The sequence below is a fragment of the Pseudonaja textilis genome, chromosome 1 (genome assembly GCF_049901715.1).
Source record: "Pseudonaja textilis isolate UNSWEBS1 chromosome 1, rPseTex1.2, whole genome shotgun sequence".
Classification (NCBI taxonomy): domain Eukaryota; kingdom Metazoa; phylum Chordata; class Lepidosauria; order Squamata; family Elapidae; genus Pseudonaja; species Pseudonaja textilis.
This window is the reverse complement of record NC_141990.1, coordinates 255,708,099-255,728,017: the sequence shown is the minus strand read 5'-3', so window position 1 is coordinate 255,728,017 and position 19,919 is coordinate 255,708,099. Positions and strand designations below refer to the sequence as shown.

At 40.1% G+C, this 19,919-nt stretch overlaps 1 protein-coding gene across 4 annotated transcripts in view; it reads left to right on the top strand.

Moving 5' to 3' along the window:
* The window catches only part of PAMR1 (peptidase domain containing associated with muscle regeneration 1), a 72,557-nt gene that overhangs the window by 22,632 nt on the left and 30,006 nt on the right, over positions 1 to 19,919 (top strand). For all 4 annotated transcript variants that reach the window (XM_026704601.2, XM_087921368.1, XM_087921366.1 and 1 more), the window contains exons 4-6: positions 631 to 745; positions 1,311 to 1,528; positions 5,636 to 5,743. In XM_026704601.2, the coding sequence (XP_026560386.1) occupies positions 631 to 745; positions 1,311 to 1,528; positions 5,636 to 5,743 (441 nt within the window). The remainder of the gene's footprint in view (positions 1 to 630; positions 746 to 1,310; positions 1,529 to 5,635; positions 5,744 to 19,919) is intronic.

The window sequence follows — 19,919 nt, the reverse complement described above, 5'->3', positions numbered from 1 at the left end:
AGAATGATATTTCCAATAAAAATGGTTTTTTGAGGAATCGATTTGCCTCAGAGTTCTGAATTGCAATGGCTGTAATTCCCGGAATGCTGACACATGTGATTTACATTAGGATGCTTGACAACCAACTCACATTTATGACGGTTGCAGTGTCCCGGCATCGTGTGATCAGCTTTTGCAACCTTCTGTCAAGAAAAGTCAATGGAGAAACCAGATTCACTTAACAGTCGTGATGCTAATTTAACAATTGCAGTGATTCACTTAACAAATGTGGCAAGAAAAGTCATAAAATGGGGCAAAACTCTCTTAGCAACGTAAGTTTTTCAACATAAATTTTGGGCTCAATTGTGGTGTAATTGAGGACTACCTATATAATCCTTCAACTTTTCTGGTTTTAAGTATCATGATATTTTGTGGTCTGATGTGTTATATGTCAAGACTTGTGCTAATTATTAACCAGTTGCTGATGTCTCTTTTATTCAATACTTCATTTAGTTATTTAGTCATGTAAATTAGTCAGGTATTTGAGAAGATTTTCTCATGTGCATATGATCAATAACTTGTATTTTGTCATTGTTCCTGAGATAAATTTTCTATTAATACCTATGTGATTTTTCTTCTTTTTCCCTCTAGGGTGTGGACAGATTCTTCAAGCTTCCAAGGGTCAGATTTTATTGGAGAGCTATCCACTGAATGCCCAGTGCGAGTGGATTATACATGCCAAACCTGGATTTGTGGTTGAATTAAGGTAGGATTTTAATACACTGAATTTTCTTTTTATATGTCCTGGAGAAAGGTGTGTTGAGGTATCAGGCTAATATTTCAAACCTGGCACCAAAGGAATTTTTACTGACTCCTCACCAGAGCTATTAATTTCAATCACAGAATACAAGTATCTAAATAAATAAATGCTTGTCTTTGTCTTTCTCTGTCAGTTTAAAAACATTTAAAATTAATGCGACAGGATATATTCTCAGTTTATTGGCTCTTGGGCCATCTTTATTAATGGAAGATCATTCCACGAATGAACTAGAAATTTGTTCACGAAGGCATGTTCTTTACTATTAAGACATTATTTCTCTATGTGTCTATGGAGATTCTCAATCATCCGGTCATGGTTGTCCTTCAAAAGGCAACTGTAACCTCCTTTGTTTTCCTTGAAGAAGTTTTACTTCTCATCCAAAAAGCACCAAGGAAAACCAAGGAGGTTGGAAACAAAGGTTGGAGATCCCTTCTATAGCACAAAGAGCACAGAGATATAACTTTGGTGTCTGACGCTGTTCTCTCGTTCTGTCTCTTTCTTTCCGGTCAAGGTTTGCCATGCTGAGTGTAGAGTTTGACTACATGTGTCAGTACGATTATGTGGAAGTCCGTGATGGGGACAGTGTTGACAGCAAGTTAATTAAACGCTTCTGTGGCAATGACAGGCCTCTCCCAATACGAAGCACTGGCTCCTCCCTTCATGTCCTTTTTCATTCAGATGGTTCCAAAAATTTTGATGGATTTCATGCAGTTTTTGAAGAAATTACAGGTAAGCAATACGTTTAACGAAAATAGCTTGATCTTGTAATTTTATTCACTTTTTAATGCTATTGAAATGCGTTATATTGAGGTCCTGATATGAAAGCAAGCTCAATTACAATTGTAAAAATTGTGATCCATGGCTGATATTATCTACAAACAACCCAATTTTTCTAGTGTTTTTTTTAAATAACCAGTTCCCAATTCTTGGAAGCTGCAAACATGCATTCTTATCTAATCAGACCAAATGTCTTTGAGGTCACCTTTAGGTTGATTGTGATATAAGATTTACCCATAGTTTTAAGTAGATAGAAGAAGAGAATAACAACACTGGCAGTGATGAATAAGGATTGTGTAGGAAAGCAACATTACAATGGGTAAATGTCATAATTTATTTATGAAATGGATTTATCTATGGAATTTAGAAGCTACCCAAAACAACTCTGGGTAGCTTATATTAAAAGTAGGAAAGAATAACAAAATTTAAAAAAAAAACACTAGAAAGAAGGATGCCATGATTATATTATCCTACTAACCCACAAACACACTATCTCAAACAGAAACTATTACCACTAAAATTCCACAGCACCCTATCTAAGGCATAGGACAAGAACCAAGTCCCATCACGTTGGGAGATACATGCTTTTTTATGGATATTAATATATTTTTTTACAAATAAGAAGCAAAATTCTATCCACCATATTTTCTTCTATACAGCTAATTGCATCCTATACAGTTAATTGGAATCCTAAGAACTTACATGTATTCATTCATACAATTCTTTGAACATGCTACTTCCTTTTTATTATTGTCACTTCAATGCAACTATACTACTATTTTTATCCCACTTCCCTTAAAAGGCATTGTGAAACTGATCTGGAATTCCTGCTACCAATGGAAATATAGAGAATAAATAGCCCAATAGTGAGGCAAAAATGAGTGAGGGAACAGTTCCTCATAGAGGCAGAATGAGATCCTGCTGAAGAACAGAATGCATGGAAGGTCTGCACAGCACCTTAGGAGAAGGGGTTGAATGTATTGAGTTTTACCTACATTTGAGCAGGGCTCAAATAAATTGACCCAGTTTCTGAATTTGTGTCAAATTTGTTGTAAGATAGATCTAGGGATAATAAATATGAAGCAGTAAAATAGTTTTAACTGGTTGTGATGTTGTATACCTGTCATTACAGTGCATGGTTGGTAGGTTATTGGCATTGAACAATGGCATGTTGTAGGCTTGCAGTGTGGCCTGTATAGAATTCCATGAGCTTGCTTGGGTTAAAATTGGACTTTGATTTCCAAATTAGTCAGTGTATAAATTTAATAAAACCCAAAAGGAAATGATTGCTATAAAAATGAGGATGGGAGAAAAAATTCTATAAGCTACGTATAGAGAAAAAGATAGTAGGAATGAATTAGAGAACAGTCAACAATACAGATTGCAATAGGCATTAAAAAGTTTTGATGGAAATAAATTATTATTTTGGAAATGGATGATAAGGGCTAAGTGCATGACAAGGGCAACATAATAAAGGGAATTATAAAAATAAGGATTTGGGAAGTACTTAAAATGAGTAAATGCTTGAAGAAGTACTTTAGACATGTATACAGGAATGGTAGTTACCTGTCAAAAAGTACAGTGTGAGAATGTTGAAAAATGGAAAGGTTATAGGTGTAGATGATTTAAGTGGAGAAAAATTAAAATGCAATCGGCTTATGGAAAATTTGTGCTTCTTGTTTAATTATGTGTGAAGATGGTGTCTGAGCCTAATAATTGGAAGAATGATGCTATTGTTCCGCTATTCAAAAGACAACAACAGTGAGCATAGAGGCAACACAGAGGCTGGGAGAAGATTAAGGGACAAAGACAGTGTAAGCAGTGGTGGAAGAGGATGGTTTATATAGAAAGAGAAATACAGAAGAGTAGCAAGAGGTAAACTAGAACTAGCCATACAGTAGCTTCCTTTTCTATCCTTTATCTCATGCCTTAATTCATTTCTGTGCTTTGCCTAATGATGTTTACCCCCAAAGAGAATAGTGTAATGTGTACATATGCATAGCAACACTACATTGATCTATACTTAGAGTTCTTATGTGGCCTCCTAGATAAACTGGTTTGTTTCACAATACTACCGTTTTATGAAAATTGTGAGAGAGTTCCATATCAAAAACAGCACAGTGAAGTATTGAAAAATGACTAGTCCTCAGCTTCCCACTTAAGGCTGAATTCAAGACATACCTTGCTATTTGAAACAATCAGGTAGATCAAAAATTGTTTTTCAAGCCGGCGAATTGAATCTTTTCAAGTCCATTCCCAAGAATGAACTTAGAATGCTGGATCTCTCCACCCATTCTTATTTGTCTTGGGGTATTGACAGCAATGGACAATTGATAATAAAGAAAAAAAATAATGTTGACAGGATACAAGACCAAGACTATTAAGGAGGCTCCAATGGCTTTCTGCCGGAAGGCCTTTGAGAATCTTGAAAAGGTCTCAAATATTGCCCTGTTGCTTCAAAGTCCATTGCTCAGTCTACTTTAGATTGTGTCCCTATTTGATCTACTGGGCATGATTTTTCCCTCCCTTGTTATTACATAAAGTACAAACAGTACCACCACAGTAGCTGCTAGAAGGAGGGCTATGTTAATTAAAGGGTCTATAAAAAGACAAAAGTCGACTCCATGAAATGGGACTTGATGTGGGATATGTTGCAGAAAGGCCTCCCACCCTCAAGGGACTAACACATTCCATACAAGGGGGGATTAATAGCTCTCAATTCTTCTTCTCAGTGGGAACCGCTTGGTATTCTGCTACTGCCACCCCCCCTTTATTTCCGCCCCAGTTTTTAGCAGCAATTATGGAGAGATAAGGTTGGTGCTATTCCGATAATCTATGCAGAACAGACTCCAGCTTGACTGTATACAGCTCAAATGAAAAACTTTTAAAACACTTTCCTTGGCAAAGCATTAACCTGCTCCCTGAAACTGTTGATGAGAAAGGATGTGCTTTGCATGATGAGCAAAGGGGATGGAAGAAATTTTGTCTGAGCTGTGGGACCTACAGCAACACAAACTTAACAAACTGCCGCTGTGTGAAATCTTTCCCAGTACAAAAGCCTTGAGAGTAGTTGAAGGTCAGTGTAAGTGGAGGAACACAATTTCCTTGGCCATCTTCCTGTGTTTATTGTTCGGTCCACATTGATGGACTGAAAGCCCGTACAGTTCCTCAAAAGGAAACTGATGTTTTCAAGACTATCTTTCCCACCTCAGCTGAGTTTGGAATACAACTCGAGAACTTCTGATCATGATCATATGAACTTCGATGTATTGACTGGGAGTTTGGGGAAAACTTTTGTAAGATAACAGTTCTAAGTGTTAAGTTTTTAAAAATGTATCATTAAACATTCTTTGAAGGATGATACTCAGAGCGGTACTTATATAATGAATATAACAAGTGTCAATACTGTACATTTAATAATGGGTGCGATTCTTTTAGTCTCCTCTGGCACATTTCATTTTGAAACTTTGGCTTTACATCACCTTCATTAAAAAACTCTTTCAGACAACTTGCAGTGTTCCTAGATGTCTTCATTGACATTTTACTTCTATTTGATCTCCATAGGCTCTTTTGATGTAAATGCAGTTGTAGAGTTCTCCTCTGTGGCTTCTTCCATGCTGCTTTATTCCTAACTTCCTAAAACTATAAATGATTATTTTGCAGTTGTGACACACAGTTAATCACATATGTTATTCAAAGATAAGTTGGCTTTAAAAACACAAATTGTGGATCTAAGCTTCTCCCTTGGGAACTGCTTCAATTTTTAAAAATACTTGTTTTAGCATGGAATGATCTCAATCACATCTTGGTTTTTTTACCTTGTTTTTGATAACAGTTGGGCAACAAAATTTGATTCACAAAAAGGATTATTGGGGCAGAGGATGGGTGTTAGGTAGAAACATTTTTAACATCACTGTCTCACAGCTTCAAGCCAGGACATATTGGTGTTTTATCACATGCTCCCAAATACTCACTTAAAATGTCTCTCGCTAAGACAGAAAGGAGTGTAAAAGAGAGAAACGATGGTGAAAGGAATTGAGAAGTCTTGTACATTTTCAGGTTGTTCTTCATCTCCATGTCTACATGATGGAACCTGCCTCGTTGATAAAATTGGTGATTACAAATGTGCCTGCTTGGCTGGCTATACTGGAAATCGCTGTGAAAGCTGTGAGTATATCATTGTAGCTATGCATATGCATAAGCATTTTCAAAGGTTCTGGGTTTTCATTCATTCAGTTACTGTATGAAATGGACTTGAATGCCATGCTTCTACAACAGGATAATAGAAAAACAGAGTTGGAAGGGACCTTGGAAGTCTTCAAGGCATGGACTCTCTGTCTGCCCCATAAGGGCTCAAGCAGGAGACCACTTATGGGGCAGACAGAGTCATGCAAACTCTTTAAGGATGTCACACTTAAGAATATCTTATTGCATTGGACTCATCAACAGAGAAGGCCTTTGGTTTGATCTCCACATGATGGAGTTCTCCTATCAGTTCTGATGATTCCAGATGTGTTGAGATAATTTCCAATCTCTCTAGTCAGGCCAAAACATCTGACAAAGGATCTTAAGACTTGCCAATTTCAGTTCTGAGCATTTTTAAAAGAACGTTCTGTTCTGAGCCCATGATGGCTTTCACACATCAAGGATAGACTGATTGGAATAATCTTTTTAATAATTTTTTGGAAGAAAAATATTTCTCAGTGTGGATAATGCAATTGAATATATAAATTATCATAACCATTATTTCTTTTCCATAACTCTAAGGAACTGAGGCTATTTTTCTATTTTTAATGTGCAGTTATTATACCTCTTTTTAAATTTATTTGCATGGAGAAAGTTTGAAACTACTTACTAGCCCTTGAGGTACATCTATTCATTTAAGAACCATTCGAAGTTACAACGGTACTGAAAAAAGTGACTTATGATCTGTCTTCACATTTACAACTGTGCATAATCCCTGTGAGTTTCACATGATCACAACTTGGACATTTGCCAACTGGCTCACATTTACAATGGTTGCAGGATCCTGGGAACAAGAGGTCACAATTGTGAGATTCCCAGCTGACTTCCAACAAACAAAGTCAAAGGGGAAACTGATAGGGAAGGTTACAAATCACAATCACATGGTGACTCAGTTAACAATCCTAGAAAAACATAAGATTGGCTGTAATCACACGATGCCCTGCTTAATGACTGCATCACTTAACTCAAAGTTTACAGTCCCAGTTGTGGTTGTAAGTCAAAGACTATCTGTAAATACTTCATTCTTTATATCTCATGATAATCTGTTTTTAAACAAGTCTTGGGCTGGAGAGTTCATATGATAGAGAATGCCTTTAAAATAGAAAAACATATTATTTTGCAATTCTTTATGTTTTTGTACTAAAAATAGGACAGGTGGCTGCTTCAGGAAGTGATTAATAACTGGGTCTTACATTTTTAACATTCAGATGCCCGGTCAGAATTGGTCCTAAAATATCTATGTACATTTGTGTATGTGTATGATGATGTTGAGTGACCCAGTCATTACCTCTTGAGTTACTTGAATCAGAAATTTCATACAATTCTAAAGGATTGGAAGTATACTGACTATGACTGAAAGCTTAGGTTTCCAGATGACTCCTGAAAAACATGCCATTTATTATGCTTATGTTTTCTTTTGATATTTATGTAGGCATTTCATTGTTGAAAAGTTCTACTTCATATCACTCTTAACAGAGATTACATGGCAGTATTTCAACTGAGCAATTCTTTGCACAAGCTCCAGATTCACGGTTCCATCCTGTTGCCAGCTCCATCAAGCTTCCTTAACTGAGAGAGAGAGAGAGAGAGAGAGAGAGAGAGAGAGAGAGAGATGGATAGATAGATAGATAGATAGATAGATAGATAGATAGATAGATAGATAGATAGATAGATAGATAGATAGATAGATAGATAGATGGAACTGAGTGGCTACTATGGGAGCCCTGAAAATGGTGCACTTTCTTTAAAGAATTGCGGGCAAGCACAGCAAAGTGCATCCACTTTTGCTTTGAAGTACCCTTTCCTCTTAGTTCTATCTATATTCTTGCTAAATATTTTTTTATTTTATGTTTATTCATTGGAAATATGTGACTCTTACAAAAATTAAACACTACAAAAAGAACAAAATACAATCTTAAAACATAGACAAAGTATAACAAAATCAAATGCAAAGTAAATAACAGAATCCACATCTGAGATCTGTAAAACAATCTACATTCAACATAACCACTGTATGGGCTTTATTGCATGTCTTATGGCATGGGAATTTATTGAATAACAAATAATCAAGAGGAAATTCACAGTTACAATTATAAAATTTCTGGTGACAATTTTAAAATCAAGAAACTTTAAGAGAGGAAACAAAAATGTACGATTAAATTATTTCTAAAACAAGCCAGAGAGGGAGCAGTATGCGTAATGTAGACTCAAACACACATGAATTCATCACTCCTGCTATTGTTACTATCACTCTCTAACAACTCCTTTCCCCACTTCCTTCCTTGAGTCTGGCAATGCATGGCAAGCCTCGTTCCTTCTTTGCATTCACACCAACACATTTTCATAGACTTGTATCCTTAATTCTGTGCCCCAACTCTTACTAATGACTTGTAAAGTTACTGCATTATTGGCAATTTATGGAGTTTTCACTTTCAATATTGCTGAATAGTTCAAAGTTGGTGTCATTTTAAACATTTCAGTTATTTATCATCATTTTCATTGATGACATAATTGCTATTATTGTATATAATTTGTGAGTTTACTGTACAGTTTACTTACACATTATAGAAGTAGCTTGAAAATACAACAGAAGCAAAGGGAACTACAGCTATTTAATTCAGTTTCTTCTCCTATCCCATTCTCCATCATCTATAAAAATAGGATCCAATGACAATTTAGTATGTAAATGTTTATTTGTCCATTCTCTTCCCACCAAGTTTTTTGTAATGTTCTTTTTATACTTGGCAAATGTTTAGGTCTGCTGATTTCCACATTTTGTACCTGGGCATTGTCATCTTAGTAGTACAGTAGTACAATAGTACAGCAGTAGTACTGCTAGCTGGGGAATTCTAAGAGTTGAAGTCCATACATCTTCAAGCTATTAGAATACAGCAGGGTTGTCAAATTCACTGCCCATGGGCCAGATGCATCATGTGCTGATCATGCCAATGCCTGGTGTAGTGAAGGGGAAAAAAGTCATGATATGTCACATGACAACGCCATGACACCGTGAGTTTGACATGGTTGGAATACAGTATTGTAGGATAACTGCCCACTGCCAGGAATTTGATCCTGACAGAGTTCAAGATTGACTCAGCCTTCCATCCTTCTGAGGTTGGTAAAATGAGGACCCAGATTTTTGGGGCAATCTGCTGACTTTCTAAATTGCTTAGAGAGTGCTGTAAAGCATTATGAAGCAGTATATAAGTCTAAGTGCTATTGCTACTGTTATTAAAGTTGAGAAACACTGTAATAGTATGATTTTTTTCATAAACGTTAGAAACCAGTCTAACTGAATAATCTTATTTTGAAGGGAAGAGCCTTCTGGCTTCTATGAAACGAAGTTTTAAAAAGAAGCATTTAGTTAGGGTTAGGGTTGACCCTTTTAGAGGGGGTGTGGAGTTCTTTTGTGTATAGAACTTGTAATTTAAACATCAATGCATAGTCTTCAGTAATTCAGTGATTCTAGAATCTTAATCTTCCTTTGAAATCATCAAATTTAGTTTAAATATTCTTTTTTTCTGAGAAGTCCAAAGCAGTGCACCATCCTCCCCTACTTCTCCACAAACAACAGGAAAACTGCAAAGCAGGAAATAAGGATTAATAAAAGATTTCTGCTTTGCATATGAGCAATCTGGAAAGGTGATTAAAAATCGAATAGATGGGCAAAAAGCAGAAGCTTTAGATGCACCTGTCAACTTTGAAATGGATCTAGGCTGCCGTAGCCGTCTTTTCATTTCTCAGTTTACCACACAGTATGCTGTGGGGGGGAGGGAGGTTTCGAATGTCAGACTAGACAAGAACAACAGATTGTCCCATGGGAACCAAGGTCATCTCAACAGTCCTGGCCAGAGACTGAAAGGAGTTTCCAGGGAGATGCCAGAACACCTAATTGGACAATGTGACTTGTGTCAAGGAGGGAGGGGAATATCTATTCTTTAATTATACTAAAACTGCGGGAAATAGTTAGAGTTGGTTTTGTTTTCATGTGTGCCAAAATGATTATTTAGATCCAATCTGGCCTTTTTTTTTTTTGCTGAGCTGTTTTATACAACTACTACCTCTACCTGGCCACTAGTGGAGTGTTGTCTATGTACACGATATATTTCTTATCATCCAAGCCAACAATAATTGAGTCCATAGCTTGGCAAACGTACAAAATTTAATTAGTGTGGTTGTATTTTCATGGACAAAGCTTGTTTGGATGGCTTAAGGAAGTGGTCTAATAGGTTCTATGCAAAGAATCACATTGGGCCATTCATAAATCTGCTTTCCAAAAAGATTAGCAATCAAAAAAGGCAATTATGACAATGACTTGAGTTGAGTTGAGCCATAAACTTTACAAGATAAAAAAGCAAGATGTTTAGCTAACAGTAAGAGGAAGGTATTCTGCTTACATGGATATGCTTCTTCTTGGACTGCCTCAGTTGCTTTGAAGTTCACCCCTTCATATCATCTTGAGAAAAGTCGGGGTGGGGAGGGAGGACTGTTGGTGCCAATTTGATCTGTGGAGCAGAGAGGGAAACAGTTATTTTCTACTGCAGATAAACCATGACAATAAAGGCAAAGCTCTGGCAGGCTCCAAATACAAGAGTTTTATCGCACCCATAAATTTAACACAAGACTGACACATAAATGAAAATATAAAAATGTAATAGACTCCTCTCTGCTTTATCTCAGGGACCAAAAGAAGAACTCTAATCCCAACCTCTGTGTGATTAGGGGGAAAAATCCTTCTCCCTTTCCCTCACTCCTGTAAGGCTGCACTGATTTTTGACATTGGACTCAGCATTCTGGCTCAGTGGGTCGTTGCATGGAATTGCTGGCCTTTAAAACAAGGATCTCTGACCAAGTTTTGCTCTGAGACTTCCTGTCTCCTTTATCCAACACAAAGCCCAGCAAGCCTCAAGTCCTTGAGTAAATGCTGGGATCCTGTCTTGAATGGGGAATTCATTGCTTTGATCCCACTTCCATTTCTGTAATGTACAGCTTCTCAGAAGACCTTGGTTGCCAGCCTTGGCAATATTTATTTGGAATCCTAATGAAGTCTTCTTTATTGAGCTGAATTCTGGTATTCTGGACCATCATTAGTAGAATTAGATTACTAGTAGGAAAAAGGCATTGTTTTTTAGATGGGTCTTTTATGAAAGGATTCCTTTGTTCCTACTATCTAACTCCTATGTAAGAAGGCTTTTCTTACAGCTCCTCACATCCATAAAGATAGCAAATCAAAATATTATGAAGCTAGGAGATTCTATTTGGGGACAGGGCTGTCTTTATTAAGATTTGGCCTAGAAATCAGGAGACTGTGAGTTCTAATCCCATTTTAGGCATGAAAGCCGACTGGGTGACTTTGAGCCACTCACTCTTTCTCAGCCCAACCCACCTCACAGAGTTGTTGTTGTGGGGAAAACAGAAGAAGGAAAGAGTATTATGTATATTTTCTGCCTTGAATTATTTATAAAGTAATTGAAGGCAGGATAAAAATGCGATAGAAAAATACATCTTTACATGGTGGAAGCCAAATTTTGATATTACTACTTGATTAAATTATTGAATTTAACATATAGACTTAGTATATGGCCAGATATTAAAAAACTAAAAGATTTAAATTGTGTAGTAGTAGAGTGTAGTGTGAACTCTATTGCAATGTTTTGAGGAAAAGCTTCAGTTGCCAAAGGTTATTTGAAATCAAATAATTTGAACTATTTGAACAAAATAGGTATCAACTTAAAATGCAACCCTTCTTTCATGCAAACATTTTCTTCCTGAAGTACACTTTTTAGAATTACCTAGTTCATTACATGCTGTCAAAATAATTAGACTGACATTCCCAAACAGTATACATGGCATCGTTCTATCTATAAATCAGAACGATAAGGGATCCAGCATTAAATGCAAATTCAATGTATACCACCAACCTCTCTAAATCAGTATGCTTATTTAAGATTTATGACTTTTTTGTCTTGTACAAATTGTATTTTGATTTTATATGAGATGTAAACAGTAAAAATGTCATGGATTAAATATAAAACGTAACTCAAATATAAAATCCCAGACACCAAGGGCCAACGTACACATTTATAAACTACAGAATTGCTCAGAATTCATAGAAAACTGGAGGATGAGGGTGTTCCAGCAAAGAATTTAGAAATTTTCTCCAACTTTGAATTATCTCTCTCCAAGTTGAATTACATGCCTAAGTGGAGCTACCCTAATCTTCTGCAAAATAGAGCAAGATGGCAGTGTTAAAAAAAGGGAAGTGAGAGAACCTAGAACCATGATGGCAAACCTATGGCAAACATGCCGGAAGTGGCATGCAGAGCCATCTCTCTAGGAATGCCAACTGTCGCCTGTTGCCCTTCCTGGTTCCGGTGTGTACACGCACGCCAGCCAGTTGGTCTTCACACACGCAGGAGCACTAGAAACTGTAAGAGCAGCTCCTGAATGTGCATGTGCATGCCTGTTTCTGGCATGTGCATGCACTCCAGCCACCTGGTCTTTTGGTTTTTAGCATGCATGCACGTGCAAAGACCAGCTGGCCGATGCGTATGCACATGCTGGAAACCGGAAGCTTAGCTTCCTGGTGCATGCATGCATACCGGGGAGCTGCTCTTCCGGTTTCCAGTCTTCCCCCACGTGCATGTCGAGGAGCTGTTCTTCCAGTTTCTGGTGATCCCCCGTGCGTGCATGTACTCTTGTTTTGGCACTTGATGTCGAAAAGGTTTGCCAGCACTGACCTAGAAGCTGCTGTGGGTAGAGTTAGATCTTTGGCAGTGTGTAGAGATTGGTAGTGACTCTTAGGAAATTTAGATGAGGAATTTACCCAATCCTATGTGGGGATTACATAGGGGATTATCTGAAATGTAGGCAAGGAACTCAGAGATTCTTATCCTTGATCTCTCGTTTGCTGCTGTTTTGTCTTCCTTTGTGATTCACCCTACTTTATCTCTTCTGCTCCTTCACTTTGCATCCACCCGATTGTTTCTCACTTGAAATAGGCACTAGGCTAGGTATATGGGCTAGAAAGTTCCAGATGACCACATCACAGAGTTATAGAAAACTCCTTGCTCTTTAATGGTTGTCCAGATGTTTTGCAGTTACAAATTGGTATGCCTGCATTAAACTCAGAAATATTCTAGTAAGTGGAAGTACATGGAAGACCTTCTAAAGGAAGAAGAGTTTACTGGCCCATTTCATATCTGATCCAAGTTCTCCTGTCAGGATTATTTTCTGGCCTCATTATGGGTCCATTTCAGATAATGCCTAGCCCTCATTACTTGTCAATTTCAGATAATGGACTGGGAATGATTTTTAAATCACAAACTCAAATGCCTGCCTATGTTGACATCAGTACTTTTTCTCCTGGAAAGCATGTGCTGTAAAATATCTATATGGGGCTCTCTTGAAGAGCATTCAGAAGCTACAGCTGGTACACTCTGTAGCAGCGTGGACAGCATTTGGGTCCTAAGAGTGTGACAACTGTTCCCAGAGCTGCGTTGGTTGCCAATTTGTCTCCAGATCCAACTCAAGGTTATCGTCTTTAAAGCCCTTCATGGTATGGGTCCAGGTTACTTGAGGAATCATCTCAACCCACTGGGATTGTGGCAGCAGATGAAGCATGCTACAAGCCCTGTTAGCCAGGGAATTCTGGCTGGTGGGATCCAGGAGAAAAGCCTTCTCTGACATCGCTCCTGCCCTCCCAACCTCCCACAAGAGCTTGAAGACCTGGCTGTGCCAGTTGGCTTGAGGCTCCAATGGAAGGGTTTTACATTGGGGGTGGTTGATAGGTTAATAGATTAATAATCCTCCTGCTCATTCTACTCTCTCCCTACCAATTTTTAGTTATAGTTGATAATTTGTATATTTACAGTATACTATGAATATACAAATTATCAACTATACATGTTTCTATATCATTTTATTTGTTTTAACATTGTATGCCATCCAGAGTCACCTTGTAGTGAGATGACCAGCAAATAAATTCAATATAGAAATAGGTAGGTAGGCAGGCAGGCAGGCAGGCAGGCTGGCTGGCTTTCCAGATCTTCCTTTGCTGCAGATTCTCTTCCCCTCCTTCCCTCTCCCCCCTTTCATATTACAGTATCTGACTGAACAGTTAGAAGAGGCCTAGCTTAGAGAACAAAGAAAGAGAAATGACAGACCAGTTTCCATGCAGAAACATTCTCATTTGAAAAACATCTATTGGTCAGCTTTGAATGTGTTGCTTGGGATCTCTAAATCCTTTTTATTTGAAAGAAAAAGAACATATTCAATGGCACTTTTAGAAGGCTTTTTTAAAATTACAAAGTGGCATAAGCTTTCTTAGGTAATGAAGTTGAATTAGAAATAGGGAAAGTAAGATGGAAAGCCAGCGAGAAACTGAAGAGAGAAAGTATTTAAAGATTTTAAAAAGAATATAAGAGGACAAGTTGTGCAGCATTTTAATAACATGCAGAGAATCCCAAATCTCTGGTGAATCCCAGATGAATATTTGGATAAGAATATTTATCACATTTATTGTTTATATGGATAGATACTGTGATTGCTTTTGCAGAAATAATAATCTAACTGGATTTTGTAATGACCCAACATTTCTTATTCTGTTTTCTAATCTGCAACTTTTTAAAACAATGTTGTTGCCTGTTATACAAAGACATGGTTTAGATCAGTGTTTCTCAACTTTGACCAATTAAAACATGTGGGGTCCAATTCCTAAAATTCTCCAGCTGTGCTACGTGAGGAATTCTGGGAGTTGAGGAATTCTGGGAGTTCTATTACCATCTTAAACTTTCTTACATTGAGAAACACTCGTTTAGATTATTTCTAAATTTGTTTGACAATCCCTAGTCCAATACACTTCAATAGAAAATATTAAGTGTGTCTTGCAATGAGTGTGTTTTTGAAATCTCTAGCTCTATTTATTGATTTACATATTTTACATACTGCTTCAGTTTAAAAGACTCTAAACCAGGGAACAATATAAACAATGAAAATATCAATAGAAAGGCATGCTGACTGTAAAAATTTATCAGCGGCACCAATACCAATCATTCTGGAATCCTTCTAAAATAGCCAGGTACAAATCTTCAGAAGCCCATAAGAGAAAGGGGTAGCTCTCCTTCAGATGGCAAACAGTTCTAGAATAAGAGAGAGCTCCAATGGAGAAGGCCCACTTTCATAATTTCTCCCATAACCCTTTATGGGAAGTGAAGATCTCCCAGCTGGACAACTGCAAGCTACCAGTGAAAATTGATGTGGTAGATACACAGGCTCTGAACCATGTAGGCCAGGGGTCCCCAACCACCGGGCCCCGGACCGGTACTGGTCCATGGATCATTTTGTACTGGGCCGCCTACTTTGCTTGGGCGCCACCATCTTGTTTCGACGGCGCTTGAGAAAGTGCTTCCAGGTGAGCTTGTCGGTCGTTGGTTGGATGGAAAGCGGCGTTTGGGTGCTGAAGGAATCCTCGTGCCTTAGTTTTGTCGAAGGGGAGGCGGCTTCGAACGAAGAGCTGTCCCGATGGCGGTGGAGTCTCGCATTACTCAGGAGGAGATTAAGATCCACCGCGAGAAGGTACAAAGGAGGAGTTGAAGGTGGCGGGGAGAAGCGGGGGATGGCTGGCTGGCTGGCCGGTCGCTCGGCTCGCCTTGCCTTGGTCATGTGTGCTGATGCCGGTACCGGGCCGTGGATCATTTTGTGATGCCGGTACCGGGCCGTGGTACAAAAAAGGTTGGGGGCCACTGATGTAGGCTGTTGTAGTAATGACCAGCACTTTGAATTGTACTTAGGAGTACCCCAGCAGCCTGTTTATTTATTTATCTATCAAACTTGTAGGCCGCCCATCTAGCTTAGAGGCAACTCTGGGCAGTTTACAAACATCATCATCATCATCATTTATATGTTTTATTTTTATTCATAAACATTTTGAATACAATGTATTGTCAAGGCATATCACTGAAAAGGCAAAGGGAAAAACAAACAGAAATATCAACATCTATACTAATAATAATAATGATAGTGTAACAGAATCATTTTAACTAAATTTCTTTGTAAAAGCTTACTTATGGTTCTGTTAGTTATATCAATATGCTTATAATTATCAACCCTCTTTGTATTCAATTCTTACATAATAATCTTTCTTCACCTAATTTCTACCTCTTATCTCCAACCACTTGTAAAATCAATTCCATGTTAAATAATATTCTGTGTCTTCTTTGTCCTTTATTTTTAGTGTTAATCTATCAATCTCTGAACAGTCTTGTATTTTCCAAATTATGTCTTCATCGAATGGAGTGTTCTCATTTTTGCAATATTGTGCAAATATAATTCTTGCAGCTGTAAATACATGCAAAACTAAATATAGACTCCCTTTATCATATCCTTCTGGCTTTATGCCTAACAAAAATATTTCTGGTTTCAAATCTATATGTTACTTATTCATCTTTTCCAAGATGTGTGTATTTTCATCCAATATTTTCTTGCTTTCATACAAGTCCACCACATGTGATAATAGGTACCTAGGGTCTGATTACACTTCCAACATTTGGCGGACATATTGTAAACATTTTTGCCAATCTTGCCAGTGGCAAATGCCACCTGTTATGTCTTGGGGACCGGTTGGGGTTTCCAACCAGGTCCGTTCTTTAAGCGGGAGCACGAGCAGCTCCCATTGGCTGGCTCCGTTTGACAGTCGGCTATAAAAGCCGGCTGTTGGGCTGAGCCAGTCGTCGTACGCTAGCCAGGTCTGCCTGTTAGTAAGCAGACGCGACGACCCTTTATTCCCTGAATAAAGCTTGTTCCACTTATGCTCTGGTCTAAGCCTCTCATTACCTCGATCCACAACACTGGCGACGAAGGTGGGATCGGAAGGCTAGCCAGAAGCACTCAAAGAGAGCTGAAGTCATGGAATAACAAGCGCTGAATCACAGCCGTATCGCTCACAAGGAGCTCAGGCTCAGATTGCTGCCGCCCCAGAGAGAAAGTCACGAGCGTTGTAGCCGCTCGAGTTAGAATGCTACAGCTAGTGAAAGTCGGGCGCTGAAGCTGCAGCCACCCGCGCTCGCAAAGGAGCGCCAAATTCAAATCGCTGTCGTTTGAATTCAGCCACTCAAGCGAAGTTCGGCACTGTAGCCCACAGTCACCAACGCTCTCTAGGGAGCGCGAAATTTGAACTACTGTCAGTTACGGCGCTGTAGCCACAGCCGCCAAACGCTCGCAGAGAGCGCGAAATACGAACTGCCTCCTCGAGGCTGGAGTCACTGAGCAAGTTAAGGGCGCTGCAGCCACAGCCGCCAACGCTCCCGGTTAGCAATAAGACAGGGCCACGCACACCCAGTGAGACAAACCAGTCTGCCAAGAGACTGAGTGATCCATAATGAATGTCAATTCGGCATTCCCACCATTCAAACCTGATGAAGAAAAATGGGATTCGTACAGGAATCGCTTCAACCACTTTATCGATGCCATCGGATTGGCTGATGCTACAGAGCAGAGGAAGAAATCCTACTTCCTCAGCTACTGCGGGGCTGCAGTCTACGATACCGCTACAGCACTATTGGCACCTCGAGAGATCAAGAACGTTCCATGGTCTGAGCTGTTGGAAACACTTTCCAACCACTATTCACCGAAACCATCCCAGATCGCTAGACGTTTTGCATTCAGAATGAGGAAGCAAGCCGAGGGGGAAACCATCAACCAATACATGGCCGCCCTGAGGACAGCAGCTCTTCACTGTGAGTTTAAAAACTATCTGGATGACATGCTGCTCGATCAACTCGTCTGTGGGGTAAGAGATCTTAGGCTCCAAAGACGGCTGTTGGCCAGGAAAGATTTAAACCTGCCCCAGGCCGTTGAGGAAGCTTTAGCTGCTGAACTCTCAGCCCAGTCCGCAGCTGAGATCCAGGGCACTACACCCAAGCCCAGCACTTCCTCCATACACTCTGAAGAAGTGGTGAGCGAAGATGACCCTACTGAATACTCTGACATCCATCGCCTCAAGCCGGTGAGACAGTCGCAGGTAGGAGCCAGGCAGAGAAACAACAGCGGCCCGAAACAGACCCTTCTGTGCCTGACCTGTGGAGGTTCCCATGCCCGGGCATCTTGCAGGTTCAAAAACGCCAGCTGCCACATCTGTCACAAGAAAGGCCACCTCGCAAGAGTCTGCCAGGCAGCGCGCGTTTTTCCACAAAAATCTCCTTCTTCTCCTGGTTCCCAAAGGCAAGTAGAGAGCTGCTATACTTGCTACCACACTAATCACACGTTTCATACCCCCAATAAAATAACACTTTCTGTCTCCTTAGAAGGTAAACCCTGCCGCATGGAGGTGGACATGGGGTCAGCGCTCTCAATCATCTCCTGGGACACGCTTAAGGAGACCCAGCCCAGGCTGGCTAGGAAGCAACTACAAAGGTGCAGCCTCACCCTGAGAGACTACCAAGGAAAGAACATCCATGTCCTCGGGAAAGGCAAGTTCCTAGTCCAATTCAAAACCTTTAAAGGCCATCTGCCTTTGGTGGTTGTTAACGGTGCCCTCCCTAGTCTTTTGGGGTTGGATTGGTTCCCCTCTCTTGGCCTTAGTGTAACGGGGGTCCATGCTGTCTCAACTTCCGATACTGACTCCTTATTCTCAGACTACGCTGACGTTTTTAGTAGCGAGTTAGGCTGTTATAATGGCACGCCCATTTCCTTCTCAGTAGACCCCCAGGCAACTCCCATCCGCCTAAAACCACGTAGGGTACCATTCGCCATCCGCCCTAAATCGGACGCGGAACTAGACAAACTCCTCGAACAGGGGGTGATTGAACCCACTGATTTCGCCAAATGGGAGACCCCCATAGTCACCCCACTTAAAAAAGACGGTAATTTGAGAATTTGTGCTGATTACAAGACATCAATAAACCGTTATTTACAGGTTAGCGCATATCCTGTTCCAGTTATTCAGCACCTATTGCACACATTCGAACCCGGCAACATTTTCGCCAAACTGGACATGTCACAAGCATACCAACAGTTTCCTGTTGACAATCAAACAGCTGACTTGCAGACAATAGTAACACACAGAGGAGCATTCAGGTGTAAACGTCTCCAGTTTGGCGTAAGTGTAGCCCCAGGTATTTTTCAATCGCTGATGGAGCGAATACTCCAAGGCCTCCCGGGTGTAGTGCCATACTTAGATGACATTTTGGTCTCAGCCAGAGACAGACCCCAGCTCATCCAGAGGGTCAGAGCAGTGTTAGAGAAGTTCAGGCAGCATGGCCTCAAACTAAAACGGGAGAAGTGTGCCATCGCCACTAGACAGGTGGACTTTCTAGGATACAGGCTAGACACCTCAGGCATCCACCCGGTGGAATCTAAAGTCAAGGCAATCCATGAGGCGCCCACACCCACCAACAAAGCCGAGTTGCAAGCCTTCCTGGGTTTATTGAACTTCTATGCTTCGTTCCTCCCACACAAAGCCTCAGTCGCGGAACCACTGCACAGGCTTTTAGATAAAAACTCACCATGGCATTGGGGACATAAGGAAAACCATGCATTGAAGCAGTAAAGTCCCTACTCACCTCTGAGGCTGTCTTAATTCAATTTGACCAGCGCCTCCCCTCATACTTGCTGCAGACGCATCCCTTTTGGGATAGGAGCTGTCTTAAGCCACAGACTTCCCAATGGCTCAAGCTCCAATTGCCTTCTTTTCACGAACCCTCTCGGCGACTGAGCGTAATTACGCCAAATTGATAAGGAGGCCCTGGCTGCAGTAGCAGCAGTCAAAAATTCCACAATTTCTGTTCGGATACCATTTCGAACTAGTAACAGACCACAAGCCTCTTCTGGGCCTGTTATCCGGGACAAGCAAACCCCCAGGTGTTGTCCCCCAGGATGACCAGATGGACCTTGTTCCTGGCGGCTTACTCGCACAAACTGGTCTATCGTCCTGGGAAAATCTGAGCCATGCAGATGCCCTCAGCCACTGCCCCTTGCCAGCACCAGTCGAGGACCCAGCTCCCGACATGCTATTTTCGAGATCAACGAGCTCAAACTGCCAGTGACTGCCGATGACATCGCTGCCCATTCAAAAGCGGACAAAACAATCGCCCAGGTTCTG